At 50.6% G+C, this 17610-nt stretch overlaps 1 protein-coding gene and 1 pseudogene across 1 annotated transcript; one reads left to right on the forward strand and one right to left on the reverse strand.

The window, feature by feature from the left end:
- Positions 1 to 5449: 5449 nt before the first annotated feature.
- LOC102441330 lies at positions 5450 to 10135 on the reverse strand (annotated as a pseudogene).
- On the forward strand, positions 10134 to 11305 carry EID2 (EP300 interacting inhibitor of differentiation 2). The gene is given in 3 exon segments (XM_023760570.1): positions 10134 to 10300; positions 10302 to 10436; positions 11167 to 11305. Coding segments are annotated over 3 exon segments (441 nt in total).
- Positions 11306 to 17610: the final 6305 nt, after the last annotated feature.

Genomic DNA, 17610 nt, shown 5'->3' on the forward strand with positions numbered 1-17610 from the left:
ACCATATGCTTCCTTTCCCTTGGTGGAAATGGCCTGTGGGAGGCTGTGGCAGAAGACAGGCAGCAGGGACAGATCATCAGAAAGTAAGGGGGACTCAAGGGGAAAGTTGCTGAGTCCTTGGGGCAGCTCAGTCACTGGGCAATTCTTTTTTCTTTTTGCTCTTCTGATTGGGTGTTTTTTGCTTCCTCATATCCAAATTGCAGGCTTGATTCTCAGATTCTTCTACTCTACTGTTGATTCATTGCGAAATAGTCTTCATTTTGGTTAGTGTAGCCTTCACTTCTGACTGGTTCTTTTTTATGCTTCCTATGTCCTTTTTCATGCTGTTGCAGTTCTCACTGAGTTCTTAAAGTTCTCACTAATTACTTGAGCATTCTTATAACCATTGTTTTGAACTCTGTATCTAATAGTTTGCTTGCTACCATTTCATTTAGTTCTTTTTCTGGAGATTTCTCCTGTTCTTTCACTGTGACATGTTTCTTTGTCTCCACATTTCGGCTGCTTCCCTGTGTGTTTCTGTGTATTAGGTAGAGCTGCTAAGTATCCCTTTATTGGTGGAGTGGCCTTGTGTAGTGTAGGGCCCAGTGGCACAGCCTTCCCAGTCACCTAAGCTGGGCACTCCAGGTGCGCCCTTGTGTGGGTTGTGTGCCCTGTTCTGTTGTTGAGCCTTGATTACTGTTTGCATCACTGGGAGGGATTGACCCCCCTAGACCAATGGTCAGCAAACTGTGGCTCGTGAGCCACATGTGGCTCTTTGGCCCCTTGAGTGTGGCTCTTCCACAAAATACCAACTTCTGTGCATGGGCCACAAAGTTTCAATCGCACTGTACGCATGTGGTATTTTGTGGAAGAGCCACACTCAAGGGGCCAAAGAGCTGCATGTGGCTCACAAGCCACAATTTTCCAACCACTGCCCTAGACCAATTAGCTGTGAGGACAAGCTATGACAGCAGAAGAGCTTCTGTGCAGGAGTCCACCCTACAGAGAAGGACTTGCTTCAGTGGGGCTTTGATGTTCATTGAATCTACCCCTTGAGTGTGTCACTCGTGGAAGTAGTAGGATTGTAATCTGGCATGATATGAAGATGTCCAACCAGTGTATTGGCCATGGGGCTTTCTGGAGGTGCAAAGTCAGCCAGAGCCTATGCCCTGCCTGGGGCTTTCTGGTACAAGCTACAGAGCAATCTTTAGATGGCTGCTACTTGTATTGGGCTTGGAGATGCCCCAGTCAGGCCAAGTTGTGAACTAAGGTAGGCTGCTCCTAGTGCTCAGCCTGGGGTCACTTAGCAAGAGGTAGAGAGTATCCAGAGGCTAGATGCTGCTCATTGGAGAAATTTTAGGAAAGTGCAAAGTATGGGACAAGAGAAGCAGGTTGTGTGAAAAAGCCTTGGATAAGCCCACAAGTCGGGTGGGGAAAGGTCTCGGGGAATCACCAGGGCAGAGCAAACAGCATGAGCCAGGTTGATGGAGACTCAGATATGCTGCCTGCCTGCCTGCTCTGTAGGGGTAAGGCTCATCAAAGGTGTAATGGCCTCTTGCAACATTTTTCTCTAGAAGAAAGATGCCCTGATGCCAGGTCATTTAGTTCCTCTCGATATGTCCCTGGTTCCTTTCTAGCTGCTTCTCCAATGCTGGAGCTCAGAGGAAGTGAGTCCAAGTAAGTCCATGTGTAGGGCCTTTAAAAGGAACTTCCTGGAACTCCAGCAGCCTCTGTGTCACTCAGCCACAATCCCCATTGGTTTTTACAGCCTGAAGTTACAGGGACTTCTCTTCATAGAACTGGAGCCCTGGGCTGAGGTATCTGGTGTGGGGCTGGGACACCTCTTTCCTTGGGGGAACCTCTGTAGCCAAGATATCCTTCCCAATTAAAAACTTCCACACATGGGAGTGGGACCGCCCCATTCCAATGCTTTCGCCTCTCCTACCAGTATCAATGTGGCTTCTTCTTTAATGCCCTAGTTGTAGGACTTCCATTCAGCTGGATTTCAGACTCTGAATGATGGTTGTTCTTAAGATTAGTTGTATTTTTTATGTGGTTATGGGAAGATTCCAGTACCATGTTTACCTACACCACCATCTTGACCAGAGCCTCTATTTCTAATCTTGTACCCATGTCACACAGCATGTACACAAATACAGTATTGCTTCTATTCTAAATGTACTTTCCTGTGTTTTTTTTTTAAATATTAAAAAAATAAAACTATCATACAATCCAACAATCCCACTTCTGGGTATATATCCAAAGAAATTGAAATCAGGATCTCAAAGAGATATCTGCTCCCCAAGTTTATTGCTGCATTATTTACAATATTCAAGATATAGAAACAACCTACATTTCTTTTTTTTTTTTTTAAGTCATAGGTATTTTATTGGGTGACATCAGGGCGAGTCCCATGGCACCTCACAGTGTAGAGCCAGCAGAACCAGGAACATCTCCACCCCACCCACCCAGCCTCCTGACCTGGCGCTTTGTGGGAAACGGTGCAGAACCCGCACCCTGCCAGGCGGCATCGGCACTCATCCCTGACCGCTGGCCCAGTGTAAGGTCCTGGGACTTGGGCAATGGCCACCCTACCCTGTGGGGAGCCGCTGACAGCTGTCCTTGAGGAGGGCCCGGCACTTTTACGGCTCCATTAAAACTGCTCACCCCAAGTCACTCCTTACAGATCCCTGGCCACTCAGAATCCAACCTAGTTGTCCTAGGACAGTGGTCAGCAAACTGGCCCCTTGAGTGTGGCTCTTCCACAAAATACCATGTGCGGGCGCGCATATACAGTGCGATTGAAACTTCGTGGCCCATGCCACGGGGCCAAAGAGCCGCATGTGGCTCGCGAGCCGCTGTTTGCCGACCACTGTCCTAGAGAGTCCACCGATTGGCTGCATCAAACAAAGAACAGGCCCCCCAAGGGCCAGTCCACGCAAAGCCACTCGCATGCAAAGGAAGAAGATTCTACGGGCAAACCCAGGTCCTGGCAGGACGGGGACCCAGGGTAGGTCTCAGGGGGCTGGGATAGTGGGAGCAACGTCTACCAGGGCCTGTGCTACCACAGCCAGTGGGAACTGAGCTCCCGCAAGGAAACCAGGCCAATGCAACTGAGGGTGGCCGTCCTGGAGGCTGGGCCCATCCACAGTTTCCAAAATCCCAGCCCCAACAGGAAGGACCAGCATGTCCCACATCTTGGCAGGTGGCCTCCAACGGCCCCCCATCCTCACCACATGGAGACGGCCAGGAATCACACGGGCACGCAGGAGCCCTGGAGAAAGGCACATGGGCATCTAAGGCTTAAGGTCAGGCACAGGTACCCACTGGCTCGTGTGGCTGGGCAAAGAGCTAGTGTGAAAGGAGGATGACCCAGACCAAAGAGGGCAAGGTCAGCTAGTGCCCTGGCACCCTGCAGACCGCCCTGGTCACACCCACTCCTGCAGCCCTGGAGACGCCAGGGCCAAGACCAGGAGCCCCTGTGAGTAATGAGGTTGCCAAGGGGCCCAGAGCTGCCTCCTTTCCCCCAAGGGATTGGGAACTGCCCCCCTGTCATTCCCCAAGTCCCTAAACCAGGGGTGGGGAAACTTTTTTCTGCCAAGGGCCATTTGGATATTTATAACATAACTAGAGGCCCGGTGCACAAAAATTTGTGCACTCGGGGGCGAGGGGGGAGGTCTCTCAGACTGGCCTGTGCCCTCTCGCAGTCTGGGACCCCTCGGGAGATAACGACCTGCTGGCTTAGGCCTGCTCCGGGTGGCAGAGGGCAGGCCCAATCCCTAGGTGCAGCCCCTGGTCGGGCTCAGAGCAGGGCCGATTGGGGAGTTGGGGCGCCGCCCCCTGTCATGCACAGAGCAGGGCGGATTGGGAGGTTGCGATGCCACCCTCAGTCACGCTCAGGGTAGGGCCGATTGGGGGGTTGGGGCGCCGCCCCCTGTCACACTCAAGGCAGGGTCGATGGGGAGGTTGTGGCGCCACCCCCTGTCACACACAGAGCAGGGCCAATCAGGGGGTAGGGGCGCTGCCCCCTGTCACTCACAGAGCAGGGCCCATCAGGGGGTTTGGGGCTCCATACCCTGTCACGCACAGAGCAGGGTCGATCAGGGGGTTGGGGAGCTCCCCCCTGTCATGCACAGAGTAGGGCCGATAGGGGAGTTGGGGCACTGCCCCCTGTCACCCACAGAGCAGGGCCGATCAGGGGGTTGGGGAGCTCCCCCCTGTCACCCACAGAGCAGGGCCGATCAGGGGGTTGGGGCGCCGCCACTGTCACACTCAGGGTAGGACCGATGGGGAGGTTATGGCTCTACCCCGTCACACACAGAGCAGGTCCCGTGGGGGGGGGGGTTGGGGCACCTTCCCCTGTCATGAACAGAGCAGGGTGGATAGGGAGGTTGTGGCCCCGCCTCCTGTCACACACAGAGCCGTAGGGCAATCAGGGGGTTTTGTCGTTGCCCCCTGTCACGCTGATCCCGGTGCCGGGAGGCCTCGTGGCTCTGCTGATCCCGGTGCTGGGAGGCATATTACCCTTTTACTATATAGGACAGAGGCCTGGTGCACGGGTGGGGGCCGGCTGGTTTGCCCTGAAGGGTGTCCTGGATCAGGGTGGGAGTCCCACTTGGGTGCCTGGCCAGCCTGGATGAGAGGATGATGGCTGTTTGCAGCTGGTCACACCCCCTTCAGGGTGGGGGTCCCCACTGGGGTGCCTGGCCAGTCTGGGTGAGGGGCTGAGGGCTATTTTCAGGCTGGCGGGTGACTGAAGCTCCCAACCGCTCCTTTTTTTCTTTCTTTTTTTATTCTGGGCCAGCTTTAGCTCTGAGGCTTGGCTCCAGCTCTGAGGCCTGGACTGCTGAAAGCAGGTATCTGGTTTGTTTGGGTTCTATAATCGAAACACTGTTTCAACTCCAGCTCTGAGATCCGGGCTGGCTGAAAGCAGGTTTCTGGGGTTTTGTTTAGCTTCTATATTTGTAACAATGTTTCAAACTGCAAGCTAAGAGGCCGGCAGCCGCAGGCGGAGAACGTTGGCTTCCTCCGTCACTGAAGCAAGCAAGCCTCCTGTTAGCTTCAAGCTGCCTGGCTGCCGGCTGCCATCTTGGCTGGCAGTTAATTTGCATATCGCCCTGATTAGCCAATGGAAAGGGTAGTGGAGGTATGGCTAATTACCATGTTTCTCTTTTATTAGATAGGAGGATTCGTGGGCCAGACAACATTATCAACTTAAAAATCAGCCTGCTATATTTGGTCAAACATTTAATTAACTCACCCCTAATGCCTTGGCAGGGCCAGACCAAATGATTTTGTGGGCCTTACATGGCCCTCGGGCCAAACGTTCCCCACCCCTGCTACACCACTGGGCCACGGTGCAGAAGCAAGAGGAGAAAAGATGGCGAGCCAGCCGGCACCAAGGTCACCCTCTGAGATATAATTCCTAGGACAGCCGATGGGGCAGCACGCCTGTCCCTTTCCAGCAAGATCAAACCAGGGCTGGGCGCCTGACCCCGAGATGTGGGACAGGCCAGGATACGGGCCAGTGGGGGCTGGGGGCAAGCATTGGCTCTAGAAAAGGGGCTGCCCCCCTGGGGAGCAGGGTGGAGGGGCTGGGTAGGCCCAGTGAACCGAGGTCAGTCACCTGGACTGACAGACAGGTGGACGGCAGAGGCGCCGGGCGGGCCCACTGCATGTACGAGTAGCGCCAGTCCCCCAGAGGTTTGTGGGTCTCCTTGATCACCTGGGGCGACGTCCACCGCAGGATGTAGTGGGGCCCCCCGGGCTTGTCGTTGGTTCCAGAGGATCGGGCTCCCCCAAAGGGCTGCTGGCCCACCACCGAGCCGGTGGACTTGTCTTTGATGTAGAAGTTGCCGGCAGCTCCTCAGCATCTCGGTGGCCTCCCGGGACAACGTCCTTATCCTGGGCGAACACTGCCCCCGTGAGGCTGTAGCTGGTAGTGCTGTCCACCAGCTGCAGTGTCTCCCTGTACTTGTCTGGGTAGACTTACGCGGTCAGCACAGGCCCAAAGATCTCCTCCTTCATGATGGGCTCCTGAGGGTCCTTGCTCTCCACAATGCAGGGCTCCACGAAGTAGCCCACAGAGTCGTCACACTTGCCGCCCGCCAGGACAGTGAGGCTGGGCGAGGAGCAGGCGTGATCCAGCTACTTCTTGATGAGACCGAAGGACTTGGCATCAATCACTGCAGAGGAGAAGGTCCCGAAGTCTTCTGCAGGGCCGCCCACTTTGACCTGTGCTCCTCCAGCAGCCGCGTTTTGATCTGAGGCCACAGCGAGTGAGGCACGTAGAGGCGGGAGCAGGCTGAGCACGTCTGGCCACTGTACTCGAAGGCCGAGCGCAGGGTCCCGCTCACCACGCTGTCCACGTCCGCGGAGCGGTGCACAGAGTGGAAGTTCTTCCCGCCGCACTCTCCGGCCAGGCGTGGGAAGGTGCGAAAGCGACCCAGGGTCTGGGCTACCTGCTTCCACAGGTTTTTAAAGGTGGGCAGGCTGCCTGTGAAGTTGATGCCGCACAGGTGCTCTGAGCTGGTAATCGTGTCCCCAAATGTGGGCCCGTCAGCTGGCACAAACTGGATGATGTTGGGGGGCAGGCCAGCCTCGCGGAGGATGCGGTAGACGGCGTAGCTGGCCAGCATGGCCGTGTCGCTGGGCTTCCAAAGGACCACATTGCCCATCAAGGCCGGCGCCCCCGCCAGGTTGCCGCCAATCGCAGTGAAGTTAAAAGGGGTGATGGCCGCCACAAAGCCCTTCAGCCCCCGGTACACCAGCTGTTGGTGCTGGGCGGCACGCTCATGGGCTGCTCCCCCTCCAGCTCCACAGCAAACTTGGCGTTGAATCGGAAGAAGTCGATCAGCTCGGCGTCGATCTCCGCTTGGATCACTGTCTTACCCTCTCCCACCATGGTCTTGGCAAGGACCTCTGCCCTGCGCGGCCCGCCCAGCATGTCTGCTGCCTTCAGGAAGATCTGGGCCCCGTCTGTGACAGGCTTCAGGTCCCACTCCTTCCTGGCGGCCAAGGCGGCCTCAGTGGCTTTGTTGAGCAGGGCCTTGTCTGCATAGCAAAACTTGGCCACCTTGTGTCCATGGTTAAAGGGCGACAGCTGGTACTTACTGCACGTTTGAGGTCCACACCTCCTCATCCCCCACCACGCACGGGATGGCTTCGGTCCGGCCCTTCAGGTCCTTCAAGGCCTTCTGCAGTGCATCTCGCTCAGGGCTGCCCTTGGTGAACGCGAGATGTGTAGGGAGAGCTCAGGAGATTTATCTCAGTGCTGCGGCAGATGCAATGGCGTGAGCACGCTCCGCCTGCACAAGCTTCCTCGGCACACCAGGAAGTGGCATCGCCCGCCTGAGCTGACCCCCTAGAGCCCCTACATAGTACCCTGATCTTTCCTACTATTGGTTGCCCTATGGATGTTGTAAACTTCTGATTGGTCTGGAATGTTATATATGTTGCTGCACTCACACAATAAACTTGGATCTGCGTCACTGAACCTGGTCTCCGGAGTCGGGCATGCTTCGTTAGGACTCCGTCGGCCTCACCCCCGTGGGACCCCCTGCTTCATTCTGGCGCTGCGAACAGGGACCCCGGATCAAAAAGAAAAAAAAGTCAAGAAAGTCGGCAGGCAAGCCTAAGGTCGGAAGGTGAGAAAAATCCCGCGTGGATTCCTGCCCATAACATCAAACCCTGCACCACCAGCGATGAGCCGTAGACCACCACCACCATCATCCTCCCGATAGAGGAAATGGAGGACCTGGACATAGAGGACCACCAGCCCCAGCGGCGGAGACAACCAAGACACTGACGGGCCCTCAAGAACCTACAGGACCAAGCTGCACGCATGGCACCAGAAGGCAATCCGTCAGAAGGGACATTATTCCTATGAATGTGTGCCATGATAACAGCGAACTCTCAGGCGCGAGCACAACATGTATGGGCGGCCATACCTCATCCAGGGGTGCTCATGCCTGTCAGCGCCAACAGCCTACAATTCCCCGCTGTCCAAGTGTCTGACTGCTCTGTGGACTTACCCTGTGGCAGAGCAAAACCGGTCTCATTGCCATAGAACGAGACTGTATGGGCTGATAGCAGTAGCCCTAACCTCCTTAAATGGACTCTAGATAATGGGACTGCCCCGGCACAAGGGTGGATATACCTAGCACCTCATGCAATAATACCCAAGTGAAACCCATTGAGTTTAGTTTCTTAAGTGATGCCCTCAGCCGTCTAACCTCCTGGTTAAACTCAGCCAACTTCCTCATTTGGGGAGTCATGATAGTAGGATTTGCCATAGGAATAGTATTATTTCGCTGTTTATACAACATGTTCAATAAGCTAAGTGCTCAGCAAGCCATGATCATACACATCCAGCAGGTGCTAATAAGAAAAGAAGGGGGAGATGTGGGAAGAGCTCAGGAGATCTATCTCAGTGCTGCGGCAGATGCAATGGCGTGAGCACACTCCGCCTGCACAAGCTTCCTCGGCACACCAGGAAGTGGCATCGCCCGCCTGAGCTGACCCCCTAGAGCCCCTACATAGTACCCTGATCTTTTCTACTATTGGTTGCCCTATGGATGTTGTAAACTTCTGATTGGTCTGGAATGTTATATATGTTGCTGCACTCACACAATAAACTTGGATCTGCGTCACTGAACCTGGTCTCCGGAGTCGGGCATGCTTCGTTAGGACTCCGTCGGCCTCACCCCCTCGGGACCCCCTGCTTCAGAGATGGGCTCATTGGCCACCTTCAGGGGGAGGCGTGTTTCCACCGAAGCCTGGCCCCACTCCAGGGGCGGGCCAGCAGGGCGTGGCAAAGCACGGGCGGCAGCGGCGGCATCTCCAGCTCGCGGTGTGGCTGTTCTCGGGTACATTTCTGAGTACAGATGAATGGATAAAGAAGATGTGATATAGATAGATAGATAGATAGATAGATAGATAGATAGATAGATATAGAACTTTACACACACACACACACACACGCACACACACACAATAGAATAGTGTCTTGTCTGCCATGAGAAAGAATAAAATCCTACCATTTAGAACAACATGGATGGACCTTGAAAGCATTATGATAAGTGAGATAAATCAGACAGAGAAAGATAAATACTATATGATACCACTTATATGTAGAATCTTAAAAAAAATGAACTCATAGAAGCAGAAAGTAGAATTGGCAGGGGGGTGGATGAAGAGGGAGGAATGGGGAAATGTTGGCCAAAGGAACAAATGTTCAATTGTAAGATGAATAGATTCTGAGGATCTAATGTTCATCATGGCAATAATAATTAACAATACTGGACCCAGCCAGTGTAGCTCAGTGTAGAGTGTCGACCTATGAACCAGGAAATCATGGTTCAATTCCTGGTCAGACCATATGCCAGATTGCAGGCTTGATCCCCAGTGTGGAGTATGTAGGAGGCAGCTGATCAATGATTCTCTCTCATCATTGATGTTTCTATCTCTTTCTCTCTCTCCCATCCTCTCTGAAATCAATAAAAAATATCTATTTTTTAAAATTAACAATACTGTATTATATACTTGAAAATTGCTAAGAGAGTAGGTATTAAATGTTTTCACCACGCCTGACTGGGTAGCTCAGTTGGTTAGAGCATCGTCACAATATGCCAAGGTTGTGGATTCGTCACCAGTGAGAGCACATACAAGAATCAACTAATGAATGCACAAATAAGTGGAACAACAAATCAATGTTCCTCTCTCACACTCTCCCCCCCCTCCCTTCCTCTCTCTCTCTCTCTCAAATTTGATAAAAAATAATTTTAAAAAAATGTTGCCCTGGCTGGTTTGGCTCAGTTGATAGAGCGTTGGCCTGTGGACCAAAGGGTCCACAAGTGGCTCCTGGGATGACACATGCGCACAGCTCTTAGTATAATTGGTGGAATGTATCCTTGTGCACACGGGTTTGCACACAGGATTTACCTGTGCACTTAGTGCTAGCGCATGTGCATTACGTGCACACCTGTAATTGCACTTTGCGGTTATTCCAATTTTTCTGGGAGCAGCGGAGCTGAGACCGGCCTGAGATGTCCAGGTGGCCCATAGACAGTAGTGTCCCACAGATGGACACAGCACAAAGCGAGGCAATGGCCCGCAGGCGGAGGTAGGAGGCGAGAGGCAGGACCAGCCCAGGCATGGCCTGGAGCGGCCAGGGAAAGTCGGACGGTGGCAGCCAAGGAAGCCTGGCTGGCAGGCTGGCAGAAATCTCCAGATTGTTGACAGAGCCCACAGAGGAAGAGGGTCCTGGGAGCAGGCCCAGATCCAGGTTGGAGAACCAGCCAGACCTGTCTGCATTGCAATATCGTTCTAGGGATGAATTACCAGCAGTAATTGAATTACGGCCACTATCTGGAAAACTACTTGATTGCTCCAGGTATAATATAGGAGCTTGAAGAACAATGCAGGTGATTTGTGAAAGCCTGCAGAGCCCAGAAGCAGTGTTTAATGCTTGTGAGAAATGCTCACCTGTCCGATTCAAATAACAGATCAGAAACATGAAGTATGGTGGAAACGAGACTTTTAATATGGTCTTGCAGGAGCAGGTGCCTGGTTGAACAGGCACACTTGGAGTAATGATCACAGGCTATTTATCCCTAGGCTGGTTCCTCATTGGCTGAGTACTATGGGGTTAGCAGTTTTTCCCATAGTCACCTAGGACTTATTGTCTCCTATTGGGTTATTTTTTTAAAAATGGGCTGAGGCTGGCCTGACCGGTTTGGCTCAGTGGATAGAGCGTCGGCCTGCGGACTGAAGGGTCCCAGGTTCGATTCTGGTCAAGGGCATGTACCTTGGTTGCGGGCACATCCCCAGTAGGAGGTGTGCAGGAAGCAGCTGATCTATGTTTCTCTCTCATCGATGTTTCGAACTCTCTAGCCCCCTCCCTTCTTCTCTGTAAAAAATCAATAAAATATATTTTTAAAAAACGAATGAAAGAATGAATGAATTAAAAAAAAAAGGGCTGAGGCCTTTTCTAGTTGTCTCCTTTGTCTGGTTGTAGCAGGCGTATCTTCCTGGAAAATGTGCTACTGGTCACATACACAGTTCTTTGTTCTTATACCCTCTCCCCTCCTCCCCATATACTGTTTGCCCCAGGGAAATTCAGTAACGACTGGCCACATGCTGTTAGTTTTCTCTAAAAGTTGACTATGCTGAAGATGGATCACAGAGGCCTATTTCCTTCAATGCTGAATGTCAGCAGAATCTTCAGAGGATGGACTTTGATATTTTAACATTTACTGTAGTTCTGAGTGCATTTGGTTATCTGATAGAAGAACTTAGTTGTGATAAGTTTATCAGTAGAATATAGCGATGAAACTACTTCAAAAAGAACCTACGCATTCAAGACAACAGTCATACCAATCCTGTAACTTGATTTTTAAAAAAATCAAAGTATATGAGAACAAGTCACTACTCAGTTGGGGAGTTGTGGGGAGAGAAACTTATGTAAAAGAAGAAAAGAAACTTTAAAAATGTCAGAAACCCTGTGACTTCCCTATCGTTCTTTGAGTTTGTGATTGATCAGAATCTTTCCTCTGTATTGTGGAAATGTTTTGAAAAATTGCTTCAATGCTTGAAGGGCGTGGCTCAGTGGTTGAGTCTGGACCTATGAACCAGGAGGTCATGGTTCAATTCCCAGTCAGGGCACATGCCTGGGTTCCCACAACCCCCAGTGTGGGGCATGCTGGAGGCAGCCAATCAATGATTCCCTCTCATCATTGATGTTTCCATCTCTCTCTCCCTCTCCCTTCCTCCCTGAAATCAATAATTGCTTCACTTTGAAAGTAGTTTTATAAATTTGAGACTTGATGAAGAAAAAATAGCAATAATAGAGCCCATGATGATAAGAGGAATCAACCAATAATGATGATAGGAATAAGGAGTCACCACCAAGTTATTAGGACTATGAAGAGAACTTGGAATTGTGACAATGTGTTCTCTACTTGTGAAATTCAATCCTTTTTAGCATAAAATTGATTTTTGTGTTTTATGAGGCATGTCAAATGGCAAGCAAAGTAAATATTGCACATCCTATCTAATAAAAGACAAAAAGGGTAATTAACCATACCTCCGCTACGCTTACCATTGGCTAATCAGCAAGATATGCAAATTAACTGCCAACAAAGATGGCGGCCGGCAGCCACACAACTGAAGCGAGCAGGAGGTTTGCTTGTTCCAGGCAGGTTCCCCGCCTGCCACAGCCTGCTCTAAGCTCTGAAAGCAACAGCTCCAAAAGCAACAAAGTTTCAATTATAGAAGCTAAACAAATCCCAGATACCTGCTTTCAGCCAGCTGTGGCCTCAGAGCTGGGAGCGCCAGTGAAGGCAACAGAGTTTCAATTATAGAAGGTAAATAAATCCCAGAATAAAAAAAAAAGAAAAAAAGGAGAGGCTGGGAGCTTTAGTCGCAGGCCAGCCTGAAAATGGCCCTCAGCCCCTCACCCAGACTGGCCAGGCACCGCAGTGGGGACCCCCACCCTGGAGGGGGTGTGGCCAGACTGAAAACAGCCATCAGCCCCTCATCCAGGCTGGCCAGCACCCCAGTGGGGACCCCCACCCTGAAGGGGGTGTGACCAGCTGCAAATAGCCATCAGCCCCTTACCCAGGCTGGCCAGGCACCCCAGCGGGACCCTCACCCTGATCCGGGACACCCTTCAGTGCAAACCAGCTGGCCTCCACCTGTGCACCAGGCCTCTATCCTATATAGTAAAAGGGTAATATGCAAACTGACCCTAACAGCAGAAAGACTGGGAATGACTGGTCACTATGACACACACTGACCACCAGGGGGCAGATGCTCAATGCAGGAGCTGCCCTCTGGTGGTCAGTGCACTCCCACATGGGGGAGCTCTGCTCAGCCCCAAGCCAGGCTGATGGCTGCCAGTACAGCCGGTGGTGGTGGGAGCCTCTCCTGCCTCCTCAGCAGCACTAAGGATGTCCGACTGCAGCTTAGGTCTGCTCCCTGCTGGCAAGTGGACAGGCCCCGAGGGCTGCCGGGCTGCCAGAGGGATGTCTGATTGCCAGCTTAGGCCCAATCCCCCGGGGAGCAGGCCTAAGCCAGCTGGTGGTCATCCCCCAAGGGGTCCCAGACTGCGAGAGGGCACAGGCCAGGCTGAGGGACAACCCCCCCCCCCCCTCGAGTGCACAAATTTTTGTGCACTGGGCCTCTAGTATTACATAATTGTGTATTCAACAATATGAAATTTTTGAATTTTTTCTTTGATTTAATTTTGAATTTTTATTTAAAGTATTTTTGGTAAATAATCTACTCCTCCAAAATATAAAATATACAGTGTGTTGTGGAGTGAGAGTGACAGAATGACCAAAACTCCAGACTGATTAAAATTTAGAGAGCCTTTATTATGTCCCCAGTGTCCACTCCTCCACTCGGGAAGCCCAAGAGAGAAGCGGCCCCGACCATTTGCAGAGTCCAATATTTAAAGGGGACAACTACATCCATGTTCGGGTTCCCATAGCAAGCAAAGCCAAGTTACAAAAGCTAATTGCATAGTTTTAGCCAAACTATCATCATCCTCCTGTTATTAATTTCTGGGTAACTTAAAGGTAAGGGCTATTCTTAATTTTGATCTGTTTGTTCTTTGTAGGCCTGTTGCTCAGGAGTGTTGATCTGTTTGTTCTTTGTGAGCCGTTGCTCAGGTGTGGGAGCTCAGTTCCTAGAAACTTTGCACACAGGCTGTCAAGCTGCTGAGGTGGCTAGGTAATTAAGCAGGCCTAAAAATTTTCCTACTCTGTAACACAGTGAAGTCTTACGTACCTATTCCCCACTACCCACTACCTACTCCAACTCTAATCTATAAGCACAGAATCATTGCTCGGCTTCCTCCTGCATGCTGGAGATCAAGCCCACAACCTGGGCATGTGCCCTTGATGGTTATTTATATTTTTCTCCCTATCTAATCCCTTTAGAATCAAAACCAGGACCCTTCAGTCTGCAGGCCGACACTCTATCCACTGAGCTAAACCAGCGAGGGCCCTGCTAATTTCTTTCTTTCTTTCTCTCTCTTTCTTTTTCTTTCTTTCTTTCTTTCTTTCTTTCTTTCTTTCTTTCTTTCTTTCTTTCTTTCTTTTTCTTTCTAATTAAATCTTTATTGTTCAGATTATTATAGTTGTTCCTCTTCCCCCCCCCATAGCTCCCCTCCACCCGGTTCCCACCCCACCCTCTCCCCTTACCCCCCCTAACTGTCCTCATCCATTGGTGTACGATTTTTTCCAGTCTCTTCCCGCACCCCCCACACCCCTTTCCCCCAATATTTGTTAGTCCACTCCCTTTCTATACCCCTGATTCTATTATATTCACCAGTTTATTCTGTTCACCAGATTATTTATTCACTTGATTTTTAGATTCACTTGTTGATAGATAAGTATTTGTTGTTCATAATTTTTATCTTTACCTTTTTCTTCTTCTTCCTCTTCTTAAAGGATACCTTTCAGCATTTCATATAATACTAGTTTGGTGGTGATGAACTCCTTTAGCTTTTTCTTGTCTGTGAAGCTCTTTATCTGACCTTCACTTCTGAATGATAGCTTTGCTGGGTAAAGTGATCTTGGTTGTAGGTTCTTGCTATTCATCACTTTGAATATTTCTTGCCACTCCCTCTGGCCTGCATAGTTTCTGTTGAGAAATCAGCTGACAATCGTATGGGTACTCCCTTGTAGGTAACTGACTGTCTTTCTCTTGCTGCTTTTAGGATTCTCTCTTTGTCTTTTGCTCTGGGCATTTTAATTATGATGTGTCTTGGTGTGGTTCTCTTTGAATTCCTTTTGTTTGGGGTTCTCTGCGCTTCCTGGACTTGTAAGTCTATTTCTTTCACCAGGTAGGGGAAGTTTTCTGTCATTATTTCTTCAAATAGGTTTTCAATATCTTGCTCTCTCTCTTCTTCTGGCAACCATAATTTGGATGTTGGTACGCTTGAAGTTGTCCGAGAGGCTCCTTACACTATCTTCATATTTTCGGATTCTTTTTTCTTTTTGCTTTTCCGGTTAGGTGTTTTTTATTTCTTCGTATTTCAAATCTTTGACTTGATTCTTGGGATCCTCTAGTCTGCTGTTGGATCTCTGTATGTTATTCTTTATTTCAGTCAGTGTATGCTTAATTTCTAGTTGGTCCTTTTTCATATCCTCGAGGGTCTCACTAAATTTATCAGCGGTTTCTAGAAAATTCTTGAAAAACCTTATAACTGTGGTTTTGAACTCTATATCCAGTAGTTTGTTTTCCTCCGTTTCTGTCATTTGTGATCTGTTTCTTTGTCTCCACATTTTGGCTGCTTCCCTGTGTTGAGAGAGTAGGTTTGTGTGTTAGGTGTCCTATAGGGCCCAGTGGCTCAGCCTCCCCAATTACCTGAGGTGGACACTCTTGGTGCACCCCTTTGTGGGCTGGGTGCACAGTCTTGTTGTAGTTAAGCCTTGACTGTTATTGGTATCACTGGGAGGAATTGACCTCCATGCCAATTGGCTGTGAGAATCAGCTGTGTCTACATTGGGAGAACTTCTGTGCTGAAGACACCCTTATGGGGCAAGACTTGCTTCAGTGGGGCTTTGGTGCTCACTGAGTCTGCCCCCTGAGTGTGTCCCTTATGGATCTGGATGGTCCCACTCTGACCACTGGATATAGGGGCTCTTGGATCTCTAAGGAGGTGCTAATTTAGCCTCTGCCTGAGGCTACCCAGCAGGAGCTATGGAGAGATCTGCAGATTCCTCTTCCTTGTTTGGGTTTTGGAGGTGTCAGATGAGGCCCAGCTGTGAAGCAATGCAAGTTGCTGTGGGGCCTTGAGCCTTCTTTTGGATGTTCTGGGTCTCTATGACCCAGCTGCAGTTTGTTAGGTAATTTTAGATCTCAAAGGGCCAGCCCATTCATATGCAAAAGCCTCTGCACACAGCTTGGGTGGGGCGGGGTCTCAGGAAATCAACAGGAAGGAGCAAACAGCTATGGCTGGTCCTCAGTCTTGCCCTAAGAGGTCCTGCGTCTCAGTGTCCTGGTAATTGCTGCAAGCACCTCTGAGAAAAAGCTGCCCTCGAGTTCTGACTGATGCCACACAGTCCTGTTTCTCCCCATATGAGTCTGGGTCCCCAGAGACTTGCCAGGAACTGGAGTTCAGAGCAGTTGGGAGCGTGTGAATCCCTCCCAATTGAAAAAGACACCAGTGTCCTCCGTTAGCCAGCCCTTTTCGCATGCGCGCCTCTGCCCCCGTACCTCTGCACTTTACTTCCGCAGCTCCTCTGATCTCAGTGTGCTTTTCTCTTTTCTTCTAGTTGTAGAATTTCTACTCAGCCAGCCTTCCCGTGGTTCCGGATGATGTTCGTTTTGTCTTTTAGTTGTAGTTTTGAAGTGGTTGTGCGAGGCAGCAATTTCCGGTGTTTACCTATGCCGCCATCTTGGTTTCTCCGAGATGGACTATTTCTTGAAGAACCCTCAGAAGTGGAACTAAGGTTCCGCATTCAAAATCTACTGGTGCCCTGACTTTTAATACACGAAAAATTCAGTGAAACATTCTCATCTCTGTACCTTTCCCCTGTTTCTGTTTCACTAAAGGAAATGAAGTGGAAGCTGGGCTTATTCATTCTGCAGGGCCAGTTAAAATTAAGTTACACTCAGATAAGTATTTTCCCAAACCTCCTTAATACGTCTTGTGAAGGCTATTGCTATGCTCCACATCATAACATCAATACTGCAACAAATTATTCTAATCCACTGACCTGTTGTCAATCCTGTTTGCACAGTGGGGACCTTTTGGTGCACAGGACAATGCTCAACCAACTGAGCCACATTGGGGCAGGGCCCCGTCTGATTATTTTTTACTAGAGGCCTGGTGCATGAATTTGTGCACCTGTGGGGTCCCTCGGCCTGGCCTGTGGGTATCGGGCCGAAGCTAGCAGTCAGACATCCCCGAGGGATGTAGTAGTGCATGAAGCGGTAGGTGGCCAGGGAGGAGCCCGAGCACAGGCCGGGCTGCGAACTGCTCCCGCTCATCCCGCATGCTCATCCTGGCCCTGCTGCGCCTGAAGCTGCAACTCAGTAGGCTCGATGTGCTCTGCTGCTGTCTCCGCGCCATCCTAGAGTGATACGGGCATGCTCATGACTGAGAAGCGGCCATGGGCTCATGCCCAGTCAGTCCTGATGCTGGTCCTGATCCATGTCCTCGTCTGGATGGGGGAAGGGCGTGCAGGGGAGTGTCTGGGGGAGAGGCTCTCACTGCCACGACTGTGCTCACTTCACGTGAGCCCGGCATCTGGTGCCGGTTGGTCAGCTGAGCAGCGCTCCCGCAGTGGAAGTGCACTGACCAACAGGGGGCAGCTCCTGCAGTTGAGCGTCTGTCCCCTGGTGGTCAGGGCGCATCACAGCTACTGGTTCAATGGTCCAATGGTCGCTCAGGTTTTTATAGATATAGATGGTTCCTATGTCCATTTTCATGCTGTTGAAGTTCTCACTAAATTTCTTGAGCATTCTTGTAACCACTGCTTTGAACTATGTATTAGTAGCTTGCTTGCCTCTATTTCATTTAGTTTTTCTTTTCCTCTGAGGATTTCTCTTGTTCATTCATTTAGAGCAATGTATTTGTTCCTGTGCATTTGATAGATCTGCTATGCTTTCCAGACT

The sequence above is a fragment of the Myotis lucifugus genome, unplaced genomic scaffold (genome assembly GCF_000147115.1).
Source record: "Myotis lucifugus unplaced genomic scaffold, Myoluc2.0 scaffold_185, whole genome shotgun sequence".
Lineage (NCBI taxonomy): Eukaryota > Metazoa > Chordata > Mammalia > Chiroptera > Vespertilionidae > Myotis > Myotis lucifugus.